The 11,549-nt window shown below is 53.1% G+C and overlaps 1 protein-coding gene across 1 annotated transcript; it reads right to left on the bottom strand.

Annotated features, from left to right (window-relative positions):
* Positions 1 to 2,825: 2,825 nt before the first annotated feature.
* On the bottom strand, positions 2,826 to 9,503 carry UNCX (UNC homeobox). Its single transcript, XM_087912744.1, has 3 exons — positions 9,146 to 9,503; positions 6,756 to 6,931; positions 2,826 to 3,920 (listed from the first exon to the last, which is right to left on the bottom strand). Exons 1-3 carry the CDS (start codon positions 9,444 to 9,446, stop codon positions 2,826 to 2,828), a joined length of 1,572 nt encoding a protein of 523 aa, XP_087768870.1. The 5' UTR covers positions 9,447 to 9,503.
* Positions 9,504 to 11,549: the final 2,046 nt, after the last annotated feature.

Below are 11,549 nucleotides of genomic sequence, written 5' to 3'. Positions count from 1 at the left end.
GGGAGGAGGAGGAGGAGGAGGAGGGGTCGGTCGAGGGTCGGCAGGAAAACCTGATTTGACAGGAGGCAGATTGTGGGGGTAGGGTGGGGGGCACGGAGAGACACCTCCTGCCGTACCCAGATTGGTGGGGCGAAGAAGTTCCAAATTGTTTTGTTTTTTTGTGGGGGGGACACTTAAGGATGTGCGTGTGGAGGGGGGGGTCTCCCCTTGTTTTCAGTGCGCTCAGAGCGCGGGATTCATTCTCTAGCGTGGGGTAAGTGAAGGAAGAAATAAATGAAGAATTTATCACAGAATCGGGAGTGATTTGAGGCTGGGGGTGACCTCGGGCGACTCTTCAGCAACTCCTTCGCGGTTCCTTCCATTTTTACCTTCTTTCTTTCTTTTTTTTTTTTTAACGCTCCGCAACTTTATGCAGAAGTTGTCCTTCCGAGTTTGCCATCATCTGTTCCTTTCTCTATTTCCCTTTAAGCAAAAGAGGGGTTTTGTTGGGTTTTTTTTTCCACATTTCGCCCGGATTTCCGCCTTCCCGCTCCTTCCCTCTCTCATCCCCTCCAACTTTCTTGCTTTTGATCTAATTATTCACTGCCCACCCACCCCCCCATAAGCCCGTCTCCTAGAGAGCAAATATCAGAGTCACTGAGCGAAAATTATGTAAATATTATTAAAGGGACTCAGGCTTAGAAATTCATTTGCTTCGACAGAGAGGGCAGAAAAAACGGGGTGCGGGGAGGGGGGCGAAGAGAGAAAGAAAGAAAGAAAGAAAAGAAAGAAAGAAAGAAAGAAAGAAAGAAAGAAAGAAAGAAAGAAAGAAAGAAAGAAAGAAAACCGTTCCAGTCCTTCTGATTATTTTCAATTTATTTGCAAATAAAGGCCTGATGACCAGAAGGGATCAGAGATATTTAACGAGGCTGTAAACATAATTCCACTGCGCACAGACTCACCAGAATTAATGGTTTTAATAATTGGCAAGACAATTTCAGGGGAATTGCTTGGAGTTTTAAGCACCCTGCAAATTTCAAGAGACGGGCGGGAGAGATAGATAGATAGATTGATTTTAAAAAGATTGTTGGGTTGAAGGCTGCGGTGGCAGGTTTTTGTGTGAGGGGTGTGTGTGTGTGTGTTTACTCTTATTATTATTATTTTTAGACCCAGCCAAGTTTGCTAATATATCTTTGGTGCAGCTGTCTTCCAACCCCCAAAGGTTCCCCAAGGACCCCCAACCCTATTAGAACAAATGCGTTCGCCTTTTGTATAAAGAGAGAGAGAGAGAGAGAGAGAGAAAAGGGGGCGAACATTTGCGGCGCCTGTCCTATTACGCACGACATATGATCAATAGGCTGATAACGCCACAACATCAATATAAGCGACAGAACAATGAAACATATCATTGGACATCTATCTTAATATAGCTAGCTACAAGAGGACTGACAAAGGGGGGGAGGAGGGAGAAGAAAAGAGGGAAGCTCAGCCCGGGAGGGGGCCGGTGCCAGCCCCCTCATGAAAATTCCGGCCCACGTCTTCCCATCTCCGCTCCAATATGCGCGCCCACCTCCCTCAGCTACCGAGGCTATTATTTTCCAATTTCAATTTGACACCCCAGCCTTTCATGCTAATTCTATTATTGTAGGAAGTTTATGTGATTTCATATCACTAGAAATCGGTAATGTATAATAACCCTTTGGGCGAGAAAAGCGAATCCCCGCAGCCGCCAACGGGAAAATAATTACTTTCATATCAAAACGCACCAGGAGCTGGCCTGGTCCTTACAGCCTGAAGCTGCTAACCTCGTGTGGGGAGGGGGCTGGTGGGGTGTGGGGGCGGGGAGGGGGAGGAGGGGGTGAGAAAGGAGGTTAGGGGGAGTGACGGTGAGCCTGGAAAAAAATAATAATACGGAAAGCGGTGGCCTTGGCGGAATATATTTGTTAAGCAATGAACCCGCGGAGGGCATAGCTAGAAACAAGCGTTAAAAGGTAGTTTTTTTGAAAATAATAATAATAATGTTTTTTATTTATTTAAACAAACCCCTCGCTCCTTTTGAAGCTACTCTTTCAAATCCAATCCAAAACGACCCCTCTCCATTTTAACCAGGAGGTTATTGCTGTTTCTTTTTAAAAAGGGGGGGTATTTTTATTTTTATTTTCTTTCTTTTTTTTTTTTAAAGCGAAGACGAAGAAAAATGCCAGGTCTGATTTTTAAACAGATTTTTATTTATCAAAAAAAAAAGTGTGTAATTTTTTTCTCTTTTTTTTTTTTACATATATAAATATCTTTAAACATTTTTGCAATTTACAAGGTTTGAGGAGTCGCTGTTGTGTCTGGTTGGTTGAGGGGTTGTTTTTTTTGTTTTTTTTTAAACAAAAGCAAAACAAAAACAAAACAATTTGCATTCAGGTCAAGTCCAGCTTCGGGCCAAAGAAAAATACCCTCCCCACGCGCACACACACCCCCTGACACCCCCTGACGCTCGGAGCTTCTTTTGGGAAGGAAACCAAAGAGAATAAAATTAAATTATATTTAAAAATTATCCTTCTCTCTCTCCCCCACCCCCGCCACTTTAAAAAAATATACCGGTCACCTGATTTGAAGAGGGCAAAGTTACAACCTGGGAAGGTTTTTTTTGGGGGGGGGGAGGCGAGAAGAAGAATGGAAAAATAGAGGTCGTGAACTGGGGGGGCGGGCAGGGGGGTGGAAATGGATTGAATCTAAGAGGAAAAACTTTGGGAATGTGAGAAGTTTCGACTGGTCCATCGCCCCCACCCCCACCCCCGCCCGCAAGGAATCTAGCAGATAAAGGTGCCCAACCGGCCCCCCCGCGCTCCCCCGTCCTAGTCCATATCCACCTCCTCACAGTCTAAACTGTTGGTCTCCGTCGCACAGTCTCGCTCCGTCGTGCGGCAATCCGGGTTGCCTTTGGCGGCGTGGGCGGCCTCCTTGGGGGGCGACTTGGGGGGCGACGAGGAGCCGCCGCTGCCCTCCCCCTGGGAAGCCGAGTCTCCGCCGTAGGGCGCGGGGGAGGCGGCCGAGGAGGAGCAGGGGGCGGCCAGCGGCGAGGCCAGGACCTTCCTGGGCAGGGAGGAGGAGGAGGAGGCGCCGCCGCCGTCGGTGCCCGGCGTGGAGATGGCGGCCGTGCTGCTACTCTTGGGGGGCGCGGGGTCCGGGCTGGGGTTGGCGGCGGGGAGCGGGGAGCCCCGCTGGGGAGCCTCCTGGGCCGGGTTGCTCTTCAGGGCGGCCTGGGGCACGATGAAGCCCAGCGGTTGCGTGATGGGGTAGAGCAAGAAGTGGCCCTTGCCGATCAGGGTGCGCGCCGCAGGGGCGCACGGAGCCAGGGCCGGCGAGAAGTCCAGCGCCGCTTTCCGCCGAGGCGGGGAGTCCGACAAAAGGCTCTCCACGCTGAAGGGGTTGAGCTTGGGGTAGCCGCCGGGCAGGGCAGGGGGGCCCCCCGCGCACTCCGATCCCGACGGGCCCCCCGGGTGGTCCTTGGCGGCGCAGCGGCCCGGGTAGAAAGCCGAGGCGGCGGCCGGGTCGCACCCGCCGGGCAAGGGCGCGTGGTGGTGGTGATGGTGGCCGCTGCTCGAGGGCGTCTTGCAGCTGTCGGGCGGGTCCGGGGAGAGGCCGCCCCCCCCGCCGCCGCCCCCGCCGCTGCCGCCGCCTCCCCCGCCGTCGCTGTCGGAGCTCTGCGTGCTGCTGTTGACCGAGAGGCCGCTGGGCGAGTGGAGGCCGCGGGCCTGGCCTTTCAGCAGCTTCTTCTCGTGCTTGCGCTTCTTCTTCTCCATCTTCTCCAGCTCCTTGCGCGCGATCTCCTCCGGATCCATGGGCTCCCCGCTGCAGGTGGTGGGGTGCGAGTTGTGGGCCGGCCGGCCGGGACCCTTTTTAGTGTTTTCTTTCTTGCGCCACTTGGCCCGGCGGTTTTGGAACCAGACCTACACACCGGAGAAGGAGGAGAAGGAGAAGCCGTTAAGCGCCGGGGTCCCTCTCCCCGCCCCGCACCTGGAGGCCGGGTTGGGGGTGGGGGGAGAGACACCCAGGTCGGGCCCTCCGCGCGTGGGGCTGGGCAGTAACGGAGGAAGCAGGCGAACCGCTAAAAAACAGAGAATTAGTCCTCGGAGTATGTGGCGGTTTGCGCGCCGCCTTTTGACGGATATTTAGAAGAAAGCAGGGAAAAGGGGGGTCTTAGGTTGTTGGGGTTTGTTTTGGTTTTTTTTTTGCTTTTTTAGAGACCGGGGGAGGTTCTACCCCAGGCAGAAAAGTTCGCAAAGGCTGAGGAAGGAAGGCGAGGAGTTGACAAGCGTAAGGAAAGAAAGCCAGGAGATTCGGCTCAAAATATCAAGGGGGCTTTTTGCCCCTCCGCTCCCCTGGTCCTTTCTTCCCAGTCCACGAGGGGGTATGAAGGGAGTTTTGGGGAACAGGGTTTCTGCTTCTCCACGCACCCCCACCCCCCACGACTGCTTGCATACAGCCCACGCCGCATCCTTTGCCCCAGCGTCCGTTCTTTGCCATTCCCCCAAAGAAGGGTTTGGGCCTGAGGAGCGATCCTACGCGTTCTCTGTTTCTACAACGGCTTGGGAGGGGCGGGGGGGGGCTTATATCTTAGGGTTTTTTTGTTTTTAAATGAAAGATCGCTGCCACAAGAGGGTGAGAGGCAGGAATTGCGCGGAAGGGATGGGAAGAAATCAGGAGTGGAGAACTTTGTAGTAAGAAACATCCGCACGCAACCCACCACCTCCCTTGCGGAGCGGATAGCGGAGAAGGGTGGGGGTCGGGGCGGGTTTCACCACAAAGGACCGAGAGTTTGAGGGTCTCTAACACTTGACAAATTTAGGGAACCTTGGAGGAGAATCGGTCTACCTCGGTAGGAGCGTATCTCGCTGGGGTTTCGCAGCGGGAATTGAATTTCTCTGCAGCTCCAAGGCCGCCGCCGCCTCTGTCGCCTCCTGGCTAGGATTTTCTTTTGGGGGGGGTGGAATTGGGGAAAGAAAAACTCTGACCCCCTTCGAAGATCAAGGCTTAACGGCCCCACCTCGAAAAAAAAACAAAAGCCAACCTCCCGAAGGAGCTGGCCATATTTAGCCCTTTCCCACAATTTTAATCCCAATTTTAAACCTTAATGAGATGGGAGTGAAAACGCGGAGACAACACAATTTGTAGCCTGGGGGTTGGGGGCGACGGGGAGTAACCAGCTATCTTTGAGGGGGGAAATTGTGGGGGGGGGAGAAAAACGGATCTCAGAAGGGAGGTTTGGGTCATCCATGATTTGACATTAGCTCTTCAATGGAATAATCTCCTCTGAAAAATGTCCGCGGTTTTTTAAAAAATCATATTATTTTTTTCTAAATGGTAACCACAATAAAAACAACCCTCCTAATCGGTCTTTCCGTCGCTCATTCCTATTGCAAACCTCAACGGAGAAAACTTTAAAAAAAATTAAATAAGCACGTTGAGGGGGGAAAAGAACAATTTAAGACTCGTTCATTTAAACGATCAGTTTTCCAAACCAAACGGCGATTTAAACGGGAGAATTACGACCGTTGTTGCCTTATTTTATTATTTGTTTTAAGGAAAAGGGCGAGAGGGTTTCTTGAATAGCCGGTTTTATTTCAGATTGCGTTTTATTTCTTTTTTTGTTAGCCGTCCCCAAGGTAAAATCGGCTGGGCTGGGAGCTGATCGCCATTCCTGTTATTTTCCTGTTTTGTTTTTTTTAACTTGCCTCGGTGGTAGCTTCCTCCAGCCCTTGTCAGGCAGAATTACTAATTATCGTATTAGAGGGGAAATCAAGGTTCTTGACTTCAGTCAAAACCCTTGAACAGATTGGATAAAAGGATTTCGAAATAGGAGAGGTCAAAAGGAGGCAGGGAGGGAGGGAGGATTTTGTAAATACACTTTTTAGACCAGGCCTGTGCTTAGATTAATCGGAACCTCTACTCGTGGGAGAAGGCAAAGCACCGGGAAATGTTTCGTTGCCTTTTGGAATGTTATTTTTATGCATCTTCCAAAGGCGCCTGAGAGGCATTTCAGGGCGACATCGCCTCGATAGAGATATCTTCCTGATTGTAGGCTTGGAATTTCATTCCAAGGGGCCTTTGGGGGATCTTAGCTTTGGGGGTGCTTTTTTGGGGGGGGGAGAGATCATGGAGGGGCTTTGCCAAGCTGAGAGAGCTCACCCCTCCCTCCTCCAGCCTTCCAAATTCAAACCTTGGGTTCTTGAACCCAATTAATTGGCCCCTTTGAAGCTCGAGTGGGGTGGAGTATTAAAAGCAGGCGCGTTTGCGGGTGGGTGGATAAGTAGGGAGAAAGGGCCGAGGGATGGAATGAAGTCACAGGGAGGGTAGGATTTAAAAGCATTCCAGGATTTACCACGACATTCTTGCAGCCCCCATCCCATCCGATCGCGCCCCTACTCCCCCACAAACGCAAAACGCCACGTTGATCATATAGGACCAAAAATTTAAAGACGATTCGATTCGTTTGATGCAAATAGTGGCTGTCTTTTTTCAGAGGGGGGGAGGAGGAGAGGAAAGAAGAGGAAAAAAATAACCCCAACAATTGCAAATTTGCCCCCTCCCTGAAGGAAGAAGCTCGGACGGCGCAATTGCGCAGGCCTTGAGAAGGGAATGCGGAGCCGGAGAAACGGATGAGCGACCGCAGCTTCTCCGCCTCGGCTAGGGCCTGTGGCCCAAGACGGAGGAGAGGCAGGCCTGCTTAGGTCCCAGCCCTGGGCAGCTAGGAAGGGGCAAGCGGCACCCCCCCCCCCGTTTACCTGCACTCGCGACTCCACCAGATCCAGCCGCAAGGCCAGGGCTTCCCGCATAAAGACGTCGGGATAATGGCTTTCGTTAAAGGCTTTCTCCAGCTCCTCCAGCTGCCAACCCGTGAAATTCGTCCGGGTCCTTCGTCTCTTGCACCCGGGACTTTCCTTGTCCGGATCCACCGAGTCTGGGGAGGGAAAGCAGAAAGGGAGCTAAAGGAAACGAAGCTGAACCCGTCCCCCCCCACAAAAAAAACACACACACTCACACACACACACACGCACCCCGATAGGAATCTCCTTAGAAGCGTTTCCAGGCAAGACTATCTTCAAAACGTCCAGTCGTGGGGGAAACGGAGAGAATTTTTTTTTAGACCCCAAGCCTGGTGCAACCCTCATCTGCCCCACATCTACACCTTTTCCCCCGTTTTATTCATTTTATTTTAGAACATTTATATTGCCGCCTATTCGCCCAGGACGACCCAAGGCGGCTTACACCTTTTGCTCCGAAAAGCGCCCTTCTTTGGAAACCAAAGCGGCTGTTTAAAAATACATTATTCGAAGAAGTGGAAGGTTGAGGGGGAATGGGAATAACGGGGAATTTCTAAAAGGGATTTCGCTCTGGCGTTTTTCGTTTTTTTGTTTTTTATTTTCTCTCCTTAGAGTTTAGCCCTCACTTGAAAGCTGAGTTTATTGGGGAGGGGGTCTCGGACGCGCGTGTTTAAATTGGCACGTGCCTCTTTGCCTCGCCCTTTTCCCCCTCTCCCCCCTCCCCAAATAAAGTTCAAGAAAGCGCCTTTGCCTAAATCGAAGTTTAACAATAGATTTTTTTTGGGGGGGGGGTGGAATCTGAAGAAGTCTGGCGTCAAAAGGATATTTTCTGGGCAGGATTGCAGGCTCGAAAAAAACAAAGAAATGAAGGCACTAAGGCAGCCAGATTTAAGATTCCTGAACTTCAGATAGCTCCACCGATGCCCGTTTGTCAGAGAATAGTAATAATTAATCATAAGTGGGCAAAAATGCCAGATCCTGCCATGATATCTGTAGCCCCATCAAACATCCAGATCTTCCTATCCCAACTCCTTGGAATGGAAAGGACTAGACGGGTAGACAAAAATGCCAAATCCAGCCTGAACATCTGGCTGACTGTGATTATTATTGTTGTTGTTGTTGTTGTTGTTATTATTATTATTATTATTATTATTATTGGAGGACACCTTACTTGGAACTAGCTATACTCAGAGTTTATTATAACAGCTCCTTGTTAGGAGTTGAACTAGTATGTCCTACCAGTCCCAGACTCTGAATCGAAGATTAACCAATAATAATAATAATAATAATAATAATAATAATAATAATAATAATAACAACAACAACAACAACAACAACAACCTTAATAGCTCTTAGGTCCCCTTGGTTAGGACTTGTTAAGTTTTTACCGGTCCCAGACTGTGAATCGAATTGAAGATTAAATCTTTAATCATATAATAATTCCTCTGCAAAAACCTTTTCTCGCAGAGGCTTTGGGTGGGCGGGGGGTGTCTCTATAAAGATTTCCCACTTCCAAAGGCCTCGTCGCCATTGCCCCCACACACAGTTGTCTGTTTAGAGAGGGAGCCTCCCCCACCCCCCCCCAGGATCCCAGGACTCGGTTGAGGGGTCGCGTGGGAACCAGAATCCCTGCCTCTGTTCTTTCCTCCTGCGTGGTGGGTCTCCAAACAAACGCCCCCCACACACACACCTTTGAAGTCGTTGTTGTGTTAGCAAGGCTCCCTCAACGCATCTCCTGCCGTTACACACACCCCCCCCACTCCAAACCCACCAGACACACTTCAAAGATGCTCAGGGATGGTGAATCTCCCAGCTTCTCCCCCCCACCCGAAGAGATTCCGGCGAAAAGAGATTCCGTGGGACTCTGGCAGGAGCGACCTTGCCTGGACCAGGTGGAGAGGACCTTCCTTATTCCTCCCCCCCGACCCCCCATCCTCCCCAAGGACCCCTTTCCCTGCCCGGCCCAACTTCCAGGCTTTCTCAGAGGGAGCGTTTCTGCCCCGAAGAAGCCCGAATGCCGGTCGGGGTGTGTGTGTGGGGGGGTGTAGGATGTGTGTGTGTGGAGGGGGGAGGCCGGACTGCAAAGCCCGGCCAACAAAGGCCGCTCTCCAAACCCCCTCCCCAGTTCCCGTTCAGACAAGCCGAGGGCTGCAATCCCGGGTTAGTGGACCGTAGACCCCCAAACACCCCCCCGCTCCTCAAAAGCAGCTGTCAAGTGCACCCTCCACCCCGTTGCCTCCGTCCTCTTCCTCCTCCCCAGGTTGCAAAGCTTGTGTACCCCCCCCCCCCGGCCATCCCTCGGCTTCGACCTAGGCCAGGGAGGCGGCAAGCGAGGCGGCGGCCCGGCTTACCGGCCAGCTTGAAGGGCTGAGCCTCCCCGTTGACGCCGCAGCCGGAGGGGAGGAGCGGGTTGGGGTTGACCGCCGAGGCGGCGGCGGCGGCGGCAGCGGCAGCGGCGGCGGCGGCGGCGGCGCAGGAGCCGTTGAGTAATCCGTCGATGGAGAAGGGCACCGAGGCGGCGGCGGCGGCGGCGGCGGCGGCCTGGAGCTGGTGGCCGGCCAGCTCGTAGACGTGGGGGGGCCCGATGGGGTAGGGGAAGCCCACCATGCCGCCAAACTGGGCATGGGGGTGCTCGAGGAGGCGGCTGTCCATGCTGGAGCGGGGCCCCGCGGGCGCTCAGCGCAGCTGCTGCCGACCGCCGCCGGAGGAGCGCGGGGGTGGCGGCGGCGAGGCGGTGGCGCAAGCCGGGCCGCCCGGGCGTTTTAACTTTAGCACCGGCAGGCTTCCTCATCATTAGGCTCAGGCCCGGGGAATTTGGGACCAATAAGAAGCGGGCATCGGGGATGACGTCAGAGGCGGGCCGGGAGGGCGGGGGGGTCGGTGTTGAGCGGGCGAAGGGCGGGCGGGGGGGAGCCGACCGTTTTCCATATCGATTGCTAATTATACCTGACATCCACCCTCAATAAACAATATCACAACTGTCACAACAAGACAAGGAGAAGCCGGGGAGGGGACGGCGGGGAGGGAGGGGGGCGTCTCTCTTTGATAGAGAGGGGGAGGGAGGGAGGGAGGGGACAGCCCGGGCCAAGCCGGAGGAGAAAAGGGGGGGGGCGCCCAGAGAAGATCCGAGAAGAACTTCAGAGGCTGAGAAAGGGGAACCTCCGACACCCTCCCGCAGCCTCCCGCGTTCCTGGCGGTCCCCCCACCCACGCGCCCCCCAAATCACTAATAGATTTCCCTGCGTGGTGGAAGGAGGGCCGCTCTCCTCCTCCCTCTCCTCCTCCTGCCCCCCCTTCCCTCTCCTCCCCCTCGCCGTCTTCTTCCTCGTCTCCCCCAGAAAACGTTCCCATTCTTCTGAACCTTTTAAAGTGCTGTTGCTCCAATTACAGAGAGACGTTGAGCGGCAAATAGACTGATCCAATAATAGGAGATTCATCATCCCTTCTTTCCAGGCCTGTCACGATGAATTTAAAACTACAAGCCTTTTCATCTCCTCTCGGGCTTCTCTCTCTCTCTCTCTCTCTCTTCCCCCACCCCTCCTCTCTCTCTCAACGAAGAGGAAGAGGAAGGAGAAGGGGTGCGAACTGGAAAAACTACAAAAATGCGGGGCAGCTGGAGCAGAAAGAAGGGGTGCGCATAGCGAGGGGGTGCCTCTCTCTCTCTCTCTCTCTCTCTCTCTTTCTCTGTATATATATATTATATATAAAATAATATATCATATTATATATATATATATATATATATAATATCAGCGCCATCGGATCGTATCAATCAAAATAATAATTAAAGGTTTCTCCCCCACGCATCTCTGGAGAAAATAAAATCACACACGTACTGAATTATGAATGGGCCAGAGGGTGCCTAATTAAGAAACAAACGGGCGGTTTGGCAAAAGAGCCTGCCTCGTATTTCTCTCTCTCTCTCTCTCTCTTTGTGTGTGTGTGTGTCTGTGTATGTGTGTGTGTGTGTGAGAGAGAGAGAGAAATATAGTTATAGAGATGCACACAGAAAGACCCGCGCGTATCCTAAGGTTCTGCTCCGCAGTCAAAGCCGCGCAAACCCTCTCTAAAGCGTCCCCATGACACACGCACATTTTACCCAGAGGATAATAATCTGACACCAGGCAGGTATGTCTGAACTCAACAAGGCCCAGCAGCCAAGCTAAATTCCCTGGGCCGAAAGAAAGATCCCGCAAGAAAGAAAGGGAAAAAAACCCTTTTCAGGTGTCTCGGAGGAAAAGGAAGCCGGCCGGATCCCAGGCCCTGCGGGAGGAAGGCTCGCCGGGGGAGGCCGAAGAAGACCGGGGCTAAGGCAGAGCCGGGGGGGGGCGGGCGGCGGGGGCTTCCTTGGGGAGAACCAGTCCTACGGAAACCTGACCCCTGTCCCACAAGTCAGAGGATGGCCAGTGTAGCCGGGTCAGTCTGGAGCCAGCCAGAGGCTCCTGCAAACGCTGAAGCGCCCTGGCGGCCCAGATCTGCCCGCGGGCCCCTTCCTGGTGAGGAAGCGCTACCTTACAAGCCCGAGGCTTGGGGGAGTGGGGAAAGTTTACGGGGAACCCCTTCCCCTGGGCGCTTTGGGTCCCTCTGCTTTGGGTACCGTTGGTGGCCGGCCTGAGAATCGAACCCATAGCCTATCCAGGGCGACTCCGAAGGCGCCGCTTCTGCTGGGGGGAGCTTCGGCCTCGACTCCAGGGAGGGCAGCTTCTTCGGGGTCCCCTACTCCCCAAGTCTTCCTGCGCCAACCAGGGCGAGTGGT

The sequence above is a fragment of the Pseudonaja textilis genome, chromosome 14, assembly GCF_049901715.1.
Source record: "Pseudonaja textilis isolate UNSWEBS1 chromosome 14, rPseTex1.2, whole genome shotgun sequence".
In the NCBI taxonomy this organism is placed as follows: Eukaryota; Metazoa; Chordata; class Lepidosauria; order Squamata; family Elapidae; genus Pseudonaja; species Pseudonaja textilis.
The sequence above is the reverse complement of the archived record's forward strand: the minus strand, read 5'-3'. Positions and strand labels throughout refer to the sequence as shown.